Source organism: Staurois parvus, unplaced genomic scaffold (assembly GCF_062004578.1).
Source record: "Staurois parvus isolate SC_StPar_1 unplaced genomic scaffold, SC_StPar_1.0 ptg000564l, whole genome shotgun sequence".
Lineage (NCBI taxonomy): Eukaryota > Metazoa > Chordata > Amphibia > Anura > Ranidae > Staurois > Staurois parvus.
Window position 1 is genome coordinate 748,403 of NW_028318360.1, and position 22,040 is coordinate 770,442.

The 22,040-nt window shown below is 43.7% G+C and overlaps 1 protein-coding gene across 1 annotated transcript in view; it reads right to left on the reverse strand.

Annotated features, from left to right (window-relative positions):
- MXD4 (MAX dimerization protein 4) overlaps nt 1–17,757 on the reverse strand; it is a 135,891-nt gene extending 118,134 nt beyond the window's left edge. The window contains exons 1-2 of the mRNA XM_089691526.1: nt 17,521–17,757; nt 14,908–15,007 (exon numbers count right to left, since the gene is read on the reverse strand). Coding sequence (XP_089547652.1) covers nt 14,908–15,007; nt 17,521–17,584 — 164 coding nt within the window. The 5' untranslated portion in view covers nt 17,585–17,757. The remainder of the gene's footprint in view (nt 1–14,907; nt 15,008–17,520) is intronic.
- Nucleotides 17,758–22,040: the final 4,283 nt, after the last annotated feature.

Genomic DNA, 22,040 nt, shown 5'->3' on the forward strand with positions numbered 1-22,040 from the left:
CGTCTCGTTTAAGTCTGTGGATGTTTACTACATAGGCGGGTAGCCTGGCACTGTGTTTATGAGACGCAGGAAGCTGTTGGAGGAGATAACTATGCACTTGGGGAAGGATGGTTCAGCTTAATGTATTTTAAAGCCCAACCCCGAACAAAAAAAAAAGGTTTTCCCATGCAGTGGGGCCGTGCCCTCACTGTACAGGTCAACTGTTTGTTTTTGTCTAGGGATTTGAAGAACAGAGATTGGAGATATACTTACCTAATCCTCCAATCCTCTCCACACAAGACCGGTCCTTGTGGCTCCTGCCCCCTCTGCAGCCTAGCTGTCCTGTGCAGTGGACTGTTTCATCTCATCATGCCCATAGACCTGCACTGGACGTGAGAACATCAGAAACACTCCACCACTGGATCGTGGGGGAGTGCCGTTTGCCGGTGGAGCAGAGGATCAGGTGAGTTTACAGCTTTCTCCTCTCCCCTGGACAAAATGAGCATTTAACCTGTGCAGTGCAGGCACACTTTCTTTTTGCCCGGAGTTAGGCTTTAAGGGCCTAGGAAAGGGGGCTTAAAATGACACTAACTGTTGGTGTTAGAGCACTGTTTTCTTTATTTATTTATGTGCAATTGATGGCCCCTGCGTGGGCGTGTTTTGTTGCTTCTGTCTTCTTAAACTGTTTATAAATTAATAAATACATTGAAATACAAAATTACACTAAAGCAGGGGTGGCGAACACGCGGCTCTCGAGCCGCGTGCGGCTCCCAGCCAAAATGAATGCGGCTCTTTGCCTCTTATCATATTTTGTATACTGTGGCTCTTTGCCAAGTTTCATGTTTCTTTTATTTTTACCTGTTCCTCTATCCAGCGGCGCGCTGTCTTCCGGCTTCTGTAGTGTGGGCACTGGGCATGACAGCTTAGCGATGAGGGGGGTGTAGCAGGACAAGTAGTGGGGAGTTTTTTTTACCTTAATGCAGAATGCATTAATGCTAGGTTCACATCTCCACGTTCCTGCGGGCCACGGTTTGCGCGGGCACGAGAGCCCATTCATTTGAATGGACTCCCCGTGTCTCGGGACTCGCAGGGAAGAAGTCCCTGCATTCTTTCAAAAACGCAGCCCGCACAGGAACATCGGTTCCCAGTACGGTTGCGATTTCCAGTGCGGGCAGCATGCCATTAGAATTAATGGCACCCACCCGCGGGTCCGCATTCCTCTGTGTGGGTGGTGTGGCTGCACGTATTTTTGTGTGAATCTGCAGCCGCACCACCCGATTTTAGAACCATTTTAAATAAAGAGTGAACTTGTCCTTTAACATGCCTCTATTTCTATTTATTTCCCACATGTACAAGAAGATCAATCTGTCTAACAAAAGTGACAGTGACGGGTTTGGGCAAGCTATAACACTGCCAGGGTTGCTTTAGCTGATCCAGGAAAAAAAAAGTGATTTATCTCATGGGAATTCTTCTCAACCCTCCTCATTGCCACTTCTGCTGGACAGCTTGGCCTGCATGTATAGGTGTAGAAAAGGAATGTGAAATAAAAACCTTAATTTGTATAGTGAATAATATCATTAAATATGCTGTTATCAGAATACTCCATTTTACAGGGGTAGTGGTTCTTTACAGAGATTTAGGAGAATAGAGTGCATTCATGGCACTATTCCCAGGACTAAGGCACAAACAACCCCTCCTCCATCACAAAAAGACTTGATTTTTCTGTGTCCTGGCACATACCAGGAACATGATTTACTAAAATTGTAAAGTGAAGCGACCCTGTGCTTGCTTCAAATATCCATTCTTGTGAAGGATAATTTAAAAGAATAACAAAGAATAACTTCTCTGGGATATGACTGGATGGTTAACGCGCACCTCACTCAACACTACACTTTGGCAATTCAGGCCACAAGACTAAGGCTAGGTTCACACCTATGCAGTTTGTGTTTGATCCGTTTCTGCAGTGTGTTTTGTGGTGCGTTTTTGCACATGTGTTTTTAATGTGTTTTTGCCATGTTTTTGATGCGTTTTGCTTTCCCTTTTCTTGTTGCTAGGCAGATTTAAAATGCAAAACGCATCAAAAACAAGGAAAAACGCATAAAAACCGCAGTAAAAACGCACTACATGCTTTTCTGCAGCGTTTCCATTGAAGTCTATAGAACCAAAAATGCAACTTTTTGCATTTAAAAATGTTCCTGACCCTTTCCAAAAAGGGGATGTGAGCCTGTCCCATAGGAAATTATGTTAAATGGACTGTAGTGCGTTTCTGCAAAATGCTTAGGTGTGAACCTGGGGTAGAGCCCCGTACACACGATGAGAATATCGGACGAACGATCACCCATTTTTTTTTCACCTGCTACTCGCACATCGAAAATGAAAAGGTTACTAAAGATACGAAAATTCTCCTATGAAAGTAAAGAATTTTGAAAGTGATGTCATGTATTGTATTGTATTTGTATCGTATTTTCAGATGACTACCGTACTGATTAAACGAAAATTGTACGATCCGGTATCGTACAAGAAAAATTTTTGCGCTTGTCCCTTTGAATATTGTCGCACGAATTGTCGTGATCGGTTCTCGAAAGCTATGTACTAACGATCCGATTACCGAACGATCGGTCCTTGTACGACAATTTTCATATGATTTTCTTATAGTGTGTACCGAGCATAAGTGCCGGTTCACATACACTATATTGTCAAAAGTTTTGGGCACTTGAAGGTACAGGATGGAACATTTTTCTAATGTGAATACGTTTTTGTATCAACTTCATTCATTCCAAAATTGAATGTTAGAAGCAAACGAAATTGGAGTACTTTTGAATAACATTCACTCTACATCTAATGTACTCTAATGTTTGTAAAAAAACATTCATTTGAAAATCAACTAGTCTATGGCCAGCTTTATCCTATAATTTCAATGTAACACCAACTCTTAAATCGATAAAGAAAAAAAAAAATAACACAGGGAAAAACACAAGACTTTGGAAAGCACACATCATGGTCAATGAATCACAAAGGAACCTGTTTTATGAGAAACAAGGATTTTAAAAAAGGCCATTATTAAAACAAGAACAGCAAAGATTCATGTAAGGTTACAATACCTGATCTCTAAGACCTTCCTTTTTACCTGCTAATCCGAATTCACCAAAGCTTTCAATGTCTTGCTATAGATCAGGGGCCTTCAAATGTTCTAAATAAAGAGCCGGTTTACTGTCCTCCAAACTTTAGGGGGGGTGTGCTGTGCCCAGTGAGAGTAAACAATGCCAGATCTCTGGTATTAGGGGAAAGATAAATCAGGGGTGAAATAGTTGGTGTTGTTGGGTAAAATAGTGCTTTTTTTTTTTGTCAGTGGAAGGAATTATGCTCCAACATTGGTGTCAGTGGAAGGAATAGTGCCCCACTGTTGATGTCAGTGGCAGGAATTATGCCCCATTGTTGGTGCCTCAAGGACCAGATAAAGGTAGGCAAAGGGCCACAGTTTGGAGACCACTGCTATAGATGACACTCCATCCTGAAGGACACTTTCAGCATTCACATTACAGTGGTCCCAAAAGAAGGAAAAGATATGGCGCTTTGTGCCCGCTAATGCCCTACCTCACTACTCAATACTGAGCTCAAACCGTTCACCGAAATCCTAGCCAACAGACTTCTGCTCCACATTCCCTGTCTCATCCACCCAGGCCAGGTTGGTTTTGTCCATATGCAAGAGACATGAGATACTACCATGGAAGTACATAATCTCATTCATCATGCTGCCTCCTCCAAAACCCCATCAGCATTACTATCATTGAATGCAGAAAAAGCCTTAATAGGGTCATTTGAAAGTACCTTCAGGAATCCCTTGCCCATACAGGCCTTGGCACACATATGAAATGCTGGCTACAAGCCATGTATTCCCTCCCATTCGCTGCTTTCAGGATAAACGAGACCCTATCCCTTTGACATTACAAATGGCACTCACCAGGGTTGGCCATTCTACCCTTTGATATTTATATTGACCATGGAACTACTTCTTCTTTCCATCTGTTCGAGATCTGATAAGCACAGCTTAGCAACACAGTCAGGGTCCCATATGGTCCCAACATTCTTTTGTAGTAAGTTTAGTTCCCTATTAGGGAGGCCAAATACACTACTTTCCCTTACATTCAAACCACAATAGGTGGACCAACTCATATTTTTTACTCTTAAATTGTCGATTTCTAGCAAAATCCAAGAAGCAGGGTGTAAACTGCTGTCCAGATGAAAAAGGACCCCAACTACTACACCTGTTGGCCCCCTCCTCCCTTGAAAAATAGAAGGAGTTGAATGCACATTTGTATTCTGCACCCTACTATGTACTTTATTTTCTAGAGTTGTCCATATTTGTTGTAATATTGGAGATAAAACAAATCAGCCATGAACTTAAGAGTTACCAACCTAGGGAACCCTCAGCACACCTACTCCTCAACAAATCTCTGTCAAGAAATACAAACATTGTCTCCTGATCCATCATATCAATGCAGGCAGAGACTGTATTCCTATTCTCTGGAGACAAAAAGCACCACCAGCAATCCAACACTGGTTTTCCAGACAAAACCATGCTCATGGAGGATCTCACCCAGTCACTTCACAACCAGGGTAAAATTCAAGGAAACACAGAACTACTGGCTATCTTTTCATTTACAGAGAGGTATCACTCATTTCCTAACCACTCACCCCGAACTGGTTCTCTCTGATGAATTTATGACACCTTACATAGGTAGCTGACCCTCTGCTGCAATAACCACCCATTCCTAGTTTTCTGTCTACAACCTACCAACATCCCCTATTTTCTTTTCTGCAGCTGTCCTTCTCATCCCTACCCCCTGCATCCTTCTACCCATAACCCATACTTACCATTCCTTTAAATCCACTCATACCCTTCCTACCACAACCTAAATATGTCTAGAAAACTGCAATGGTCTCCTTGTGACAGCAGTAGATCCCTCAATACTCCACTCAGGAAGTACATTTGGTTAATACCTAATAAACGTAGAAAGTGTTGCTGGAACTTTTGCACTTTATTTATTTATTTATTTATTACAGGCACTATCAATTTACACATCACTTTACATATATTGTACATTCACATCAGTCCCTAACTCACAAGGAGCGTACAATTTAAGGTTCCTAACTCACATTCATACACATACTAGGGCCAATTTAGAGAGGAGTCAGTTAACATACCAGCATGTCTTTGGACTGTGGGAGGAAGCTTGAGTACCGGGGAGGAAACCCACGCTGGCACAAGGAGAACAAGCAAACTCCACACAGGTAGTGCCGTGTTTGGGATCCGAAGCAACGCTTAACTACTTATTACTTTTAATGAACAACTGATTTGATACAGCAGTGGCAAAATCTATAAGCACCACACTCCCAACCAGACTGGAGTGTAAGAATGGATGCAAAACGGCCCCGGCCAGAGCTGCTCCGCAATCCATGTCACTTACACTTTTCACCCCACCCACCAGGGGCTTAGTCATGACTTATCAGGGGGTATGGATAATGGAGCAGAACTGGCTGAGGCTGTTTAACATCCATACTTACACTCCGGTTGGGTTGGGAGGCAGCACTCGCCATGTTTATAGATTTTGTCATCTCTGGATGAGTGAGCTTGAACACCCCAACTTCTGATTACTAGTGGAATCAAACCTGTCCTCTCGCTTGGAGCAGCGCTCCAAGCTTCATCTCACCTCATTTGACACAGTTACATTAACTTTATTTGTGTAGAGCCAACAATTCTAATCATCCTCGTTTCACATAAATGCAATTCATGTAACTGTCATAATAAGATTCATGTTAAATAAAAAATATAACTAATTACTGTCCAAAAACAGCCAAGAATGAAAGCTGGTCTAGAAGTACAGCTCTGTCTAGGTGAAAAGTACACTATATTGCCAAAGGTTTTTGGTCGGCCTGCCTTTACACGCTCATGAACTTTAATGGCATCCCAATCTTAGTCTGTAGGGTTCAATATTGAGTTGGCCCGCCTTTGCAGCTATAACAGCTTCAACTCTTCTGGGAAGGCTGTCCACAAGGTTTAGGAGTGTGTCTATGGGAATGTTGGACCATTCCTCCAGAAGTGCATTTGTGAGGTCAGGCACTGATGTCAGACGAGAAGGCCTGGCTCACAGTTTCCACTCTAACTCATTCTAAAGGTGTTCTATCGGGTTGAGGTCAGGACTCTGTGCAGCCCAGTCAAGTTCTTCCACCCCAAACTCGCTCATCCATGTCTTTATGGACCTTGCTTTGTCCACTGGTGCGCAGTAACGTTGGAACAGGAAGGGGCAGTCCCCAAACTCTTCCCACAAAGTTGGGTGCATGAAAATGTCTTGGTATGCCTTAAGAGTTCCCTTCACTGGAACTAAGGGGCCAATCCCAACTCCTGAAAATCAACCCCACACCTTGATCCCCCTCCACCAAAGTTTACATTTGACACAATGCAGTCAGGAAAGTACCATTCTCCTGGCAACTGACAAACCCAGACATGTCCATCGGATTGTCAGACGGAGAAGCGTGATTTGTCACTCCACAGAACAAGTCTCTACTGCTCTAGAGTCCAGTGGTGGCGTGCTTTACTCCACTGCATCCGAAGCTTTGCACTGCACTTGGTGATGTAAGGCTTGGATGCAGCTACTCTGCCAAGGAAACCCATTCCATTAATCTCTCTATGTAATGTTGTTGTGCTAATCTGAAGGCTACATGAAGTTTGGAGGTCTGTAGCTATTGACTCTGCAGACAGTTAGAGACTTCTGCGCACTATGCGCTTCAGCATGCGCTGACCCCGCTCTGTCATTTTACGTGGCCTACCGCTTTGTGGCTGTTGTTCCCAGTTGCTTTCATCTTGTTTCAATACCCCTAACAGTTGACCGTGGAATATTTAGTATCAAGGAAATGTCACGGATGGACTTATTACACAGGTGGCAACCTATCACAGTACCACGCTTGAATTCACTGAGCTCTTGAGAGCGACCCATTCTTTCACAAATGTTTGTAGAAGCAGTCTGCATGCCTAGGTGATGATTTTATACATCTGTGGCCATGGAGGCGATTGGAATACCTGAATCCAATGATTTGGAGGGCTGGCCCAATACTTTTGGCAATACAGTGTATTTACACAAAGATAGGAGTGTTCTATATAGTAATTTACATGATTTTGGCAATCCTTTTTATAATACATTCTAGAAAATGAAAGATGTTTGCTAGGGGGAACACCAACACTTGCCTTTACATTGGTTTGAACAAATGGTTTTCATTTTCTTGGAACAGTTTTATGACAGCAAAATTTGCCTGTGGTACGTTTTTTTTTTTTTCAAACTTGGGTGGTAGATGTCTGCCCTTCCTTGTGACCTCAGAGTCACATCAGGACATGAAATGCCACAAACAAACTGGCCTAAAAAACTTCTGCTTTAGCTGAAGACATTACTAAAACAGGATGATTTCTAATACACCGCTACATCTTGATCTGTGAGCTCATAAGTAAAGATGGAAAGAGCCTCCAAACTTTTCCAAATATCACTCATGGCAAAACTAAAGAATGAGTATCTAATGTGCACACTACGGAGCTCAGAGGCTTGTGAAGGATTCCATCCTCCTGCCTTTTCTGTGATGTACAGTTGGCTCCACCAGGCACTGCCTCAACCCAGCAACGGTTCCCTTGCAGGAAACAAGCCTTGTACATCAGCATATAAAGGATACATATTTGTAACCCTCTAGGACAGTGATGGCGAACCGAGTGCCCAAACTTCAACACAAAACCAATTTACTTCTTTCAAAGTGCCAACACTGCAATTAACCACTTGCCTACCAGGCACTTCTATACCCTTCTTGCCGAAGGCCAATTTTCAGCTTTCAGCGCTGTTGCACTTTGAATGACAATTGCACGGAACATTGTACCCATATGAAATTTTTATAATTTTTTTCTCACAAATAGAGCTTACTTTTGGTGGTATTTAATCACCACTGGGTGTTTTATTTTTGTGCTATAAATGAAAAAAGAGCAAAAAATAATTTTAAAAAAAGGTTTTCTTTGTTTCTATTATAAAATTTAGCAAACAGGTAATTTTTCTCCTTCACTGATGTGCGTTGATGAAGCTGCACTGATGAGGTGGCACTGATAGGTAGCACTAGTGAGGTGGCACTGGTGGGCATTGATGAGGAGGCACTGATGATGCACTGATATGCAGGAATGATGGACACTAATAAGGAGAACTGACTGATAGCACCAACTGAAGGCACTGACAGACGGCACTGACTGGCGGCACTGATGGGCATCACTGACACACGGCACTGCTGGGCAGCACTGACAAATGACACTGTTGGGCGGCACTGCTGGGCACTGATGACAGCATGAAGAAAGTGCAACCAATAACCGACAACTGTATTTACATTGGGGTTCAATGACACAGCTATTCACGTGGTAAAAGGCCACTGTGATTGGCCTTTTACCTCATCACTGACAGCGTCAGGTGCGTGCCACTGGGGATGTGCAGGGGGCATGTTCTGGGAGGATGCCCATGGACGCCCTCCCAGAACTAGACAACCGCGCTGTAGCCGTCTTTCGGCTATAGCACGGTTGGCAAGCAGTAATTCTCACCTCCGGCAGTGTCAGTGTGGCTTCAAACCCGGCAGTTCATTCCCATCCAAGCTGAAAATGTTGCCTCTGGCACCGGAGCAATGTGGGAGCCGCTTCCTCTCATCCACAACCATCCCCGGATATGTCACCGCTGGCACCAGAGCCATGTGGGAGCCGCTTCCTCTCATCCACGCCCACCCTGGCCCCAGAGACATGTGGAAGATGTAGTTCGATGGGGGGTGCAGTGTGGACAAGATCTGGATGGCCGGTCAGTGTGCGTGGTCCGTGTGCGCTCATCTTCCTGGAGTGCCCACTGAAATGGCTCTGCGTGCCAGCTCTGGCACACGTGTCATAGATTCACCATCACTGCTCTAGGACACCTGGAAGACTATCATGTAATACAACCTCCTGGTCTATGCCTTGCCTTTGTACTTATTTTCCATCAAAAAATGAACTAGAAGAGCAAAGCTCAAAGATCCAAAGAGCTAAACACCTCAAAATTGCTCCTGTGGGAGCTAAAATAAGTAGACTGTTATACACCAAGTGTGTTAAAACCAGTAAAGTAAGCACGGAAGATTACGAGAAAAAGAAAAGTAATAAAAAAAAGGATCAGGAGGGTAAAAAGGGGGAGGGGAAGTTGTCAGGGAGTAGTAAGGGTAAGGACCCCAGGGACCAGATCACCAGGGCCCGTGATGCAAAGCATTGTAGCCATGACATACATGAACCCTCCGTCTGCTGCCTTTGCAGCTTAAAAACATAGCTCATCCATGCATTTTTACACCCCACCCCAACCGCAATTGTAAAAGAGGCTTTAAGCAGCATAGTGGCTAAATGGTCAGCACTTCCACCTGGCAGTACTAGAGTCGCTGGTTCGAATCCCAGCCACGGCACCTCCTGCCTGGATTTTGCATGTTCTCCCTGTGACTGCGTGGTTACTCCGGTTTCCTCCCACACTCCAAAGACATGCTGTTAGGTTAATTGGCTCCTGTCTAAAAAAAAAATGTCCCTAGTATGTGTATGTATGAATGTGAGTTAGGGACTTTAGATTGTACGCCCCTTGAGGGTCAGGGACTGATGTGAATGTACAATATATGTATGTAAAGGGCTGCGTAAATTGACGGCGCTATATAAGTACCTGAAATAAATAATAAATAAGCCAGCCATAGGCAAAAAGAATCTCAGCCGGTTAAGCAGGGACTAGCCAAAATTTGATCCATGTAGGTGCAGGATGTCCTGAAGTTGAACTATTGATCGACTTCAGTACAACCAGCCTGTCGGATATTTTGCATGTGATTACATTGTGATTACATTGTGTTTACATTGTGTTCTGCTGGAAGGGAAGACTCCCGACCAGCAGAACACAATAGCGCTGCAGGAGGGATTACTCCATCAACACTGAGTGTATTGGCAATTTACACGTCTTATAGGAGTTTGCATACTGGTACCAAGTCTGGACAATTGGGATGGTTGAGCAAAGACCTGGTGACCTATCTTGCCAAGAAAATTCTACGCATAAAGGCTTCCAATCATAGCAAATACGGTGCTCAGAAACCTGGCCCACAGAAACGCCTAGAGTCAAATACGCCTGTACATGTATTCTGTACATCGGCGTGGCACCAAATAAAGTGATGTGTCCTCTGATATAAAGTATATATAGCTATAGGTTCCACTTCCACATATGGAAAAAAAAGTATGCAATTATTTCTTCAGGACTCACAATGTTCTACCACCCTTATTATAATTCTATCTGACTTCAACAAGCACCAGTCACAAAAAAAGACTTTGTAGTATAAAAGAAGCACAAGAAAAGGTTGCGAGCAATAAAAGCCATATTATTATTATACAGTATTTATAAAGCGCCAATAGTTCGCTCAGCGCTGTACATTACAAAGGGGGACAGAACATGTGACAGAACAATACCAATACAATGCAAAACATGAGGGGATTGAGGGCCCTGCTCTTTCGAGCTTACAATCTAGGAATATATATATATATATATATATATATATATATAAAACAGAAAGTCAAACTATGATCAGTTTAATTGTTTAATAGTATGAGCAGAAAAGTACAAGTCTATTGTTCTTAGTCAGACAACACCAATGCAAAACTGGCCTATATGTGTATGTATTTTATATATATATATATATATATATATATATATATATATCCTAGATTGTAAGGGCCCTCAATTCCCTCATGTTTTGCATTGTATTGGTATTGTTCTGTCCCCCTTTGTAATGTACAGCGCTGAGCGAACTATTGGCGCTTTATAAATACTGTATAATAATAATATATATATACTCTGTGTGTATATATATATATATATATATATTCTGTGTGGTGTGTATATATATATATATATATTACCTATAGAGCTTGTATAGACACACTAATTTCATGAGTGCAATCCACATCTAGTATATTGTAAAGAGTAAAAAAAAGAAAGAGAGAAGGAAAAGAAAACAGCAGTAAAAGTCTTTGTTAGGCCATGTTTTTTTTTTCTTTTCTGGGTTTGGCAGGAACATTGTTATTCTAATACCACTGCACGCAAAAAAAAAAACCTAATGGCTTTTCAAATGAAAATCAAATTCTCTCTAAAGTTCGGATTTACCAAATGTAACCTGATTGTGACCGCAGCAATGCAACTTGACATGAGAAAAAAAAAGATGACAGGATCACAATTCCTTAGCAGCTTAGAAAAACACTGCAGGCTTATTCGGCCAATATCAGCGAGTTATGACGTAGATTTAATTAAAGAAATCGCGATGGTAGATCGTGGTAGCATTACGGCATGCAGGTTTGACTTCTGTCCAACATTTTCTTAAATGAGGGTAGTTTATTAAGGACCCATTTAGATCAATGCGTGTGCATAGAGATGCTTTTTGTTTTTTAGCGTTACGCAGGTGCGCTGTCATGCGAAAATCTGCTTTTTGTTTAGGCACCAGCCTGCGTTATTGACATGGGTGGACACACAATTCAATGTGTTGTTCACTTTACAATTTGGAGTAGATAGCAGGCATTAACCAAGGCTGGTTTATTTTCATCACCAACGTATCAAAGTGAATGTAAAGGCTCACACGGGCACAGAGGGCACGTACTGATTATGGACCTGGGAGTGACAAGTGTTCTGCACAGCTGCTGCTGCTTTTGTCAGCCTGTCATTGATTTTTAACAGTCTGCTGGATGTGGAAAGATCTGTACAGACTGTTGGCCTGTCATTGATCTTTATTAGTCTGCTGGTTGCAGGAAGATCTGTACAGCTGCTGTGTCTGTCAGCCTGTCACTGATTCTAACAGTCTGCTGGTTGAGGGATGATCCTTATAGATTCTGCGCGTGTCAGCCTGTCAATGATTTTCAACAGTCTGCTGGTTGCAGAACGATCTATCCAGATGCTGTGTTTGTATGTCTGTCATTCATTTTTAACAGTCTACTGGATATAGGAAGATCCATACAGATGCTGCATCTGTCAGTCTGTCATTGATTTTTAATAGTCTGCAGGTTGTGGGAAGATCCCCATAGATACTGCATCTGTCAGCATGTCATTGATTTTTAATAGTCTGCAGGTTGTGGGAAGATCCCCATAGATACTGCACCTGTCAGCATGTCATTGATTTTAACAGTCTTCTGGTTGAGGGATGATCCTTATAGATTCTGCGCGTTGTCAGCCTGTCAATGATTTTTAACAGTCTGTTGGTTGCAGAAAGATATATACAGATGCTGTGTCTGTATGTCTGTCATTCATTTTTAACAGTTTGCTGGATATAGGAAGATCCATACAGATGCTGCATCTGCCAGCCTGTCATTGATTTTTAATAGTCTGCAGGTTGCGGGAAGAACCCCATAGATACTGCGTCTGTCAGCATGTCATTAATTTTTAATAGTCCGCAGGTTGTGGGAAGATCCCCATAGATACTGCGTCTGTCAGCCTGTCATTGATTTTAACAGTTTGCTGGTTGTGGGAAGATCCATGCGGGTACTGCGTTTGTCTGCCAGTCATTGATTTCTAACAGTCTGCTGGTTTCCTGAAGATCTGTACGTTGCTGCATCTGTCTGCCTGTCATTGACTTCTAACAGTCTGCTGGCTGCAGGACAGGACAATCCATGCAGAAGCTGCATGGATTGTCACCCTTCACCCAAATCACCCTTTCATTGATTTGTAACAGTCTCTCGCTATTTTTTTTTTTTTTTTTTTTTTAAATTTGTTATAAAAATTATTTATTAAAGAAAAAAAAAAAAGAAAGAAATCTGTCTTGCAGTGGTGCGACAAATGGTGCAACTTGCTATGTGACACAATACCTGCAAGTGCAACACAATTTACTCCAACACTGAAGAGGTCTTATTTACCGCCACTTTCCTTATCACAGATGTCAATATTTCTTTATGAATTTGTCGCAACAATAGTGTAGCAAATAAAATACATGAATTTGTTGCATGCGCTGGTACTAGCAATGTAAAAGTCTGATTGACTCCATGAATTTGGTGCAAGGCTTCCGGCTACATCCCCACTGCCAGACATGTATTGCAAAAGCCTTACTGCGTCACTCCTTATTTTTATTATGGAAAGTTGAACAAGTGCTTTAGGGTTTTGCAACTTGTGCGGAGATTTGCAGGGTTTTTTTGTCCTGCGTCAATACGCAATTGCTTTGTGCTTCAACATGTGTTACTGGCGTGCGTCAACGTGCATTTTTCCCTTTGAGCCTAGGTTCACACTCATGTGGCGTGGCACATCGCATGTGATTTGCACAGGAACCGCATCGCATTCCTGTTCAAATCACATGCGATTTGTGTGTCCGTGCAATTATGAGCCATACATTTTATACGGGTCAGATCGCACCTAACCCGCACCAAAAGCCTGGGTTCACATATATGCGGTGCGGTATATCGCATGTGATTCGCACAGGAACCGCATCGCATTCCTGTTCAAATCACATGCAATTTGTGTGCGTGTGCAATTATGAGCCATACATTTTACATGGGTCAGATCGCACCGCACCCACACCAAAAGCCTGGGTTCACATTGATGCGGTGCCATATGTCGTATGTGATTCGCACAGGAACCGCATCGCATTCCTGTTCAAATCACATGCGATTTGTGTGTACGTGCAATTATGAGCCATACATTTTATACGGGTCAGATCGCACCGCACCAAAAGCATTCCTGTGCAAATCACATGCAATTTTTGTACAGTGCGATTAGAGCCATACATTTTGAATGGCTTTAATTGCACCGCACCAAAAAGGTTCAGGACCAGGGGCGGACTGGCCATTCAAGCACTCGGGCACTGCCCGAGGGCCCGGGGTCAGTAGGGGGCCCCATGAAATGCCCCTGGTACCTTTTTAATAGGCTTTTTTTGAGTGTGGGCAAGGACACAGGGGCGCCATGATCCCCTATTGCCCGTGGGCCCCATGAATTAGCAGTCCGCCCCTGTTCAGGACCATTTGAACCCGCATTAGATTTGGATTGCATGGGTTTTCACACCTATGCGATCCGATTCTGCACATCGCACTGCGTTTTGCAGACCGCTTTTGGGGTGTTGTTAACACACACACCCGCAGTGGTTCGCATGAATGGGGTGTGATTCTGATGTGGAATTCGAACAGAAAATGCTGCGAATTCCGCACCGCATCAGTGTGAACCAGGGCTGAGAGTTGAAGTGGACGGCGTTAACAGTCATTGACCAAAGCGCGCGTCAAAACGCAACAATGTAACGAGTGTACAGAATATAAAAAGAAACCTAAATCGACAGCCAGTGGATATACATGTTTGCAAAGTAACAAAAAGAAAGCACCACCCTGAACAGCAGAAAGGGTTAACCAAACAGCAAAGACCAATGATAAAACTACAAACAGGAACATTGATTTGCATGTTGCAATCCATGCCGTGCACACTTCCATGCACTAAGCCTAGCGTTCTAATTTAGGTAGCTGTACACAAGGCGTGTAAGGAGAACATGGAAGAAGTTATCTGAGTGAGATCAGTTGGAAGAGGACAGCGAAGATTGTGTACAAGTACAGGAGGGGTTGGGGGTGAGCTGCTGGAATTGTATGGGTGTGATCCAGTGCAGTGCAGGAAGCAAGGGTGGCTGTGTGTAAGCAGAGAGGAGGAATGCATTCTGCCTGGATGTGTGAGAGCGAGCAACAGGGGAGAGTACAGCAGGACTTGCATGCATGGTGTACGCGTGGCAGTGTTTATATGAGATCAAAACAGAGCCAAGCCCAGGCAGGAAAAAATGGCGACGGCCCCCAGCACCTCCCCCATGGATTGCACAGGATCTCTTAGCTGTCAGGGGGGCTGCAGGGGAATTGAGAGGGGGGGGGTGTACTCTAGTTACCTGTTATTCTGCGATTTTCTATTTAGTGAGGCTGCTTTGGTTTTCTTCAAGGAGTAATCACTGTCGAAAGGTAAAACGGATGCATAGCCATGTTCTGCTTCTACGAAAAAAAGAAAGTGGAGGGTGTCTGTTTATTACATTCTAAGTATATGATGAGTATAGAAGTATAAAGTACACCAACAAGGAGAATACATCTCACATGATCCCCCCCCCCCCCCCCCCCCCCCGAACTAACAGAAAGGGGTGATGTCACTTCTTCTGATTGACAGCCGAGTAAAACAAACACAGGCATCTGACATCAACCCAACGTGGAGATGGGGGGAGGGGGGGCTGATCTGACACACAAACACATGAGACAATGCCCATCCAATGTGTGCAAATATGACAATCTCATCTGACAGGCACATACACCAGACAACGCAGCACATGTCTCCACACATGTTACTGCACATACTTCATGCTTGATCAGCTGTGTTTACCGAAGAGCTCGGAATGTGCATATTGTATCAACTTGCAGCGTGCCATGTGCACCAATGCGCAAAGCAAACATCTCCCATCCTGCCCGTCCCATACACCTACAGCACACATGCATCTGATGTTTACATACAATGTCATGACACATCCCTGACATGTCCACACACATGAGGATCGCACACCAAGATTCTTACGTTTCAAAAAAAACCCAAAGTGACAGTTATTTGCAGATTTGAATATGAAGGTCACATGGCTGCAACTATACAGCAAAGTGCAATAAAGCCAGATCTTTAGAGGTTTGCAATAGGGAAATGGATCTTTAAAAGTAATCCTGGGGTTTGCAGAAGCAAAGTGCAATAAAGTCTGGTTCTATAGAGATTGTTCTGGATTGGGGGTCTGCAAAAACATAAGAAATAACAATAGATATAGATCTGGGGTGTGCAGAAGTAAAAGTGCAATCAAATCGAGTTTTTGAAGGTACATTTGGGGTTTGAATAGGAAAATGCAACTAAGCTGGATCTTCAAAGGAAATTCTGAATCTGGCATTTGCAAAATCAGAATAAAGCTGGATCTTAACAATAGATCCAGATCTGGGCGATTGCAATAGGACATGCAATAAAGCTGGGTCTTGATAATGCTGTATCTGGGGTGTGCAAAAGAAAAGGGCAATAAAGCCAGAACTTTACCAACAGAATTAGATCTGGGGTTTGAAATAGGTAAGCAGGGGTGGACTGACAACTCATGGGGCCCCCGGACAATAGGGGATCATGGGGCCTCTGTGTCCTTGCCCACACTCAAAAAAGCCTATGAAAAAGGTACCAGGGGCATCTCATGGGGCCCCCTACTGACCCCGGGCCCTCAGGCAGTGCCCGAGTGCTCGAATGGTCAGTCCGCCCCGTAGATAAGTGATTTTGCAGTCCCCGATCTAGATCTATCTCTACCGATTGAACTTTATTGCAAATAATAATAAAGCCATCTCTTTAACAAAGAATCTATATCTAGGGGTCTGCAATTGTAAAGTGCAATAAAGCCCAATCTACAGAGATAATTCTAGATGTGGGGTTTGCAAAATCAAAAGTGCAATGAAGCCAGATTTTTCACAAGAGATGTAGATCTGGGGTTTGCAATAGGGAAGTGCAATAGAGCCAGATATTTGGAGATAATTCTAGATGTGAGGTTTTCAATAGGAAAGTGCAATAAAGCCGGATCTTTGGAGATAATTCTAGATCTGGGGTTTGCAATAGGGAAGTGCAATACAGCCGGATCTTTGGAGATAATTCTAGATGTGGGATTTGCAATGGGGAAGTGCAATAGAGCAGATGTTTGGAGATAATTATAGATCTGGGTTTTGGAATAGGGAAGTGCAATACAGCCAGATCTTTGGAGATAATTATAGATCAGGTGTTTGCAATGGGGAAGTGCAATAGAGCCAGATTTTTGGAGATAATTCTAGATCTGGGGCTTGCAATAGGGAAGTGCAATAAAGTCGGATCTTTGGAGATAATTCTAGATCTGGGGCTTGCAATAGGGAAGTGCAATAAAGCTGGATCTATAGGGATAATTGTGGATCTGGGGGTTTGCATTGGGAAAGTGCCATAAAGTCGGATCTTTAGGGATAATTCCGGATCTTGGGTTTGCATTGGGAAAGTACAATAAAGATGGATTTTTAAAGGTAATTCTGGATCTAGGGCTTGCAAAAGAAAAGTGCAATAAACCCGGGTCTTTAAATCTAGATCAGGGGGGGTTGCAATAGGAGAGTGCAGCAAAGCCTGATCTTTATCAGATCTAGTTCAGGTGTTTGCAAAAGGAAAGTGCAATAAAGCCAAGACTACAGAAATAATTCTAGATCAGGGGGTTGCAAAAGGAAAAGGAGGTGCATGCAATGACAAAACGAAAGGGCTGTGCATAGATCTATGACACATCAGTCCAGGTCAGTACAGGGGAGCCCCTGAGGGTGTGCATGGTTTTGCAGCACATGCATTGTGCAGAGTCCTGAGGACAGCAGAAGTGAGTGGAGGATGACTTTGCAGTGTCACCATCTCAGACCCCCCCCCCCCTCCACCCATCTACCATCAAAACAACCCCCCCCCACCCCCTCCAGAAAAGACAAGCACCCCCAGCCACTGACAAATCAAATACCTCGGTCTCTTCTCTCCAAATATTCAGCTGCCTCCAGAAGAATTAACAGAGAGTTCAACTCCATAGTTGAGTGTATATAAATAGATGTATATATAATATATATATAGATGTAAAACTAGATTATCTCTATTGATAAAAATAAAAACTCTTTCGGCTGGAAAAAAAAGGAAAAAAAATGAAAACAAGACGAAGTGGGACGAACTACAAGGAGTTCAGACGCTTTTTAGGGACTTCTTAGTCCATCTAAACGGCAGCACAGCTCCGATTGACACAGGGAGTGACGGGCGTGCGTTCCGGCCAATCACAGCACGAAGGCGGAGGGGAGGCGTGGTTTTCACTTTCTTGTTAGCGAATGGCGGACTCCAGCGTCATGCCAGGAGGGGCGGGACGCCGAAAGAGGGAGGAGAGTCCGAGAGAATGTTGACAGATCCCAATCAACTACTGAGGAGGGATGGTAACGATTGAGATGCCGAAGCTTAGCAACAGCGTGGAGAGCCACGCCCACTCGGAGGCCGATTGGAGAGATTTATGCATGTTAAGTAGGCGCTGGGCGCGGATTGGTCATGTAAAGTGCCCGTGACAGTGGGGATGCTAGCTGAGACAGCGGCCAATAGGCGACGTTGAACTTGACGTTGCTGTGAGGAAGAGAAAAGTTGAAAAGGAGAGGAAAAAAAAACCTAGGGGACACGGCCGGTTAGGGACTGTAGGCAAATAGCTGGGCCTGGAGAAAAACGTAAAGCTGAACAGATAACGGAGATATTTTTCACCCAACATTCACACAACTTTCACACATATTTATACTTCCATTTTGTATGAAATATGTGTGAGTCTTGGGTGAAAACATTGATGAATAAGCCCCGTAAGCTGAAGATAATTAGATATTATAGGCAATAGTTCACAAAGAACAAAGTTGAATCATTTTTGTACATTTGGCACCCATAATGACACGGCAATGTATTTACAAAGGAAATGCTCAAATTTGACAAATTCAACATTTAGGCCTCATTCACACAGTGTGAATCAATGCGTTCCCCGCGTGAGGGCCGCGTTTACCCGCACGGAGATGTACAGGTGGATCCCGTCTCATTGATGGCGGTTGGGATGCAGCCAGGGGCGGACTGAGCATTTGGAAACTCAGGCACTGCCCGAGGGTTCGGGGTCAGTAGGGGCCCCATGAGATGCCCCTGGTACCTTTTTCATAGGCTTTTTTGAGTTTGGGCAAGGACACAGGGGCCCCATGATCCCCTATTGCCCAGGGGCCCCATGATTTGTCAGTCTGCCCCTGGATGCAGCGATTGCACGGACACGGACGCTGCTCCCAATTTGACAGCCATGCCACTGCACGGCCCCCGAATGCAAACATCAGCCTCCAGCGTTTGGGTTCTTTAACCACTTCTGGTCCACCCGCCTGAAATGTACTGCAAATGGGCGGCCCCTGCAGGCACAGCGACATACTGGTACGCAGGGGTGGAATGACAACTCATGGGGCCCCTGGGCAATAGGAGATCATGGGGCCCCTGTGTCCTCGCCCACACTCAAACCACACCCAAAAAAGCCTATGAAAGGTACCAGGGGCATCTCATGGGGCCCCTTATTGATCCTGGGCCCTCGGGCACTGCCCAAGTTTCCGAATGGTCAGTCCACCCCTGCTGATATGTCGCTGCTTGCTTCCTTGTTTAGGGCGTGCGCAGGCGTGCCCCCACCCGACACCCGCTGTGATTGCACACAGAGTCTGTGAGCAGGTCCTGGCCAATGAATCATGGCCTGGACCTGCTGATCAGTTGTGTTCAATCACAGCCCAGAGCCCTGTGTTGACAGTCAACACAGGGCCTTGTACAGAGGGAACGATCTCTGTCTTCTGTGGAAAGACGAGATGTCGTAGTAAAAGTAGCACGTGATATCAACATTACACATTGTTAGGCACACATTTAACCCCTTGATCACCCTAGATGTTAACCCCTTCCCAGCCAGTGTCATCAGTACAATGACAGTGTATAGTATTATCACTGATCACTGCATCAGTGGCAGTTAGGCTACACTAGCTTTGTAAGCAGGCGTTTTGCAGGCCTCTGAAAATTATACACATGGCAGCAGTGCTGTTCACACTTAGTGTCGTAGCAAAATTGATGCCTTATTGAGTCAGGAGGAGTTGGAGCCTTTCAACGCCTTCCATTCAAGTCTATGGTGATGCTCCTCAAACGCCTGGCAGGCGTTTGCGAGGCGTTTTGGGGCGTTAATATCATTAACTTCATTATAGGCGTTTGTGGCACGGTTTTAACGCTTGGAAAAAGCCTATGAAACGCCTCAAAAATGCGCATTTGGGGAGCGTTTGAGGAGCATACAAAACGCTCCCCAAACACCTGTCTAACACCTGTCAAATGCTGTAGGGGCGTTTGGGAAGAAGTCAAGTGTGAACAAGTCCTTAGTCAGTTCCCCTTATAAAATTTTGCAAATAAAAAATCTTTCTTCATAAATCTTGGCCAAAATGCATTCAGTTATCTTTTTAGTAAAAAAAAAAAATAACCCAAATTAGTTTATAACCAAAAATTATAATTTTTCAAAAATTGTTTTTACATTTTTATTTTATTTTTTTATATTATTATTTATGGGTTTTTTTTTTAACATACTGTCACCCTAGCAGTACAGTGTCACTATGGTGACACTGTACTACTTGTGGGGGGTGATGAAGTTTTTTTTTTTTTTACACTGATTGCTTTTACACCCATAAAGGCTGGGCGCTTAGTCTGACGTCATCACGGTTCCATGCATACTGATCCCACATTTGTACTTCATTTTGCTTCATGAGAGTATGCTTGCTGATCGTATGCACACTATGCGGTGATAAACCAAGCAGTATTACACTAAATGTGGTCTACTTTTTTTTTTTTTTAAGATTCATGTTGGATGAATGTTGGAGTTCCAGAGGTCGATCTGAAGTGAGAATTTTAGGATCTGTGGAAGCCATCTGTGCAGATCCAGGGCAAGTAGTCTGTTTGTTTTGGGGTTTACCAGGTAAGAAAACAAGCATTGTCCGACCTTCCATTTGTGCTGACTGTATTATTCACTGTAAAGGATTTGATTTTTGAGTATTTAATATCCGTTGGTGATTTAGCCAGATAATGCCATGCATGAAGGATGTTATAATTTTTAGAAAATATCTGTGCATGGATATTTGTGTGGGCAGCTTTCTGTTTGCAAACAAACATTTGACATTTTGTTTTGTCATTAGCACAGAGTTTCTTTTGGTTTATAGACATTCATACTAGCTTTGCACATGCTGGCCCCTGGCAGTATTGGTGGCCAATAGCATTCACTTACACTGTACACATGTAAAAGTAGTACAAATGCAGGATTTTGTTGCCAGGAAAATCCAGCCTAAAAAATGTATGCACCATGTGCATGAGGCCTAAACAAACTTTATATCTCTCAGCTCCCAGTTCTACTGTGTTAAAGGTCCCTTGCACACAAAGTCATCTACCTATAGAACATTCCTTCCTGCGTTTTATTGCCACCAGGTGAGATAGGTACAGCGTCCAGTCCTGCTGGCTACAACCTGTCAAAGTTTATGGCTGGTTGTAGCTGGATGAGGCTGAACGCTGTGCCAAGTAGTACAGGCATTTAGAGCACTTGCGTTCAGGGACAACTGTACAGAATTATGGTCTTCTGTGTTAGAGGCATTCACCCCTGAATTCCACTGACACCACGTATATACACGTTAGTAAACAAATTGGTTATTTTTGTTAATATCTTGGGGTCACCCTGAAATGAGACTTGGACATTGTAGCAAATAACAACATGTTGTTAAGATTTGACAGTGGAAAATTTAGCAGAATGAACAATATGCTGAGGAACAGGGGCGGACTGACCATTTGGAAACTCGGGCACTGCCTGAGGGCCTGGGGTCAGTAGGGGGCCCCATGAGATGCCCCTGGTACCTTTTTCATAGGCTTTTTTGAGTTTGGGCAAGGACACAGGGGCCCCATGATCCCCTATTGCCCGGGGGCCCCATGAGTTGTCAGTCCACCCCTGCTGAGGAATCACTTTAAAAATCACGGCAAACTCAAATCAGACCAGTGTAAACTGCAGCTCTCATCACTATATGAGTCTAGAAAGGCAACCATACGGGTTCTAACACAGCTAGGGACGAAGTTGCCAATGAGATCTTGAAATGTGAAAGCTAAACCTAGGCCTTTGTGAAAGAGGGCTGACAATCTATTGAAAGCTGTGTATAACTGTTTAGTAACTATGTAAAGTCCCTAAATTTAGTCTTCTGCCGGCTACATTGGGGCCCTTAAAGACTTTGGTAAGCTTAAAGATGTAGGGAATTTCTGCATTCAGTGTAACAGTCTTAAAAAACTATGGTTTCCTTGGAACACTGAAGGGGCCAACAAAGGGGTAACTTACTGTAGTATATGTATAGATGTGTACTCTGGCCAACAGGGCTAATGGTGCACAATAGCAAGCAGATGAGGAGCAACAGTAGAGGTATAAATCAATAAATCTTCCTAATGAATATACAC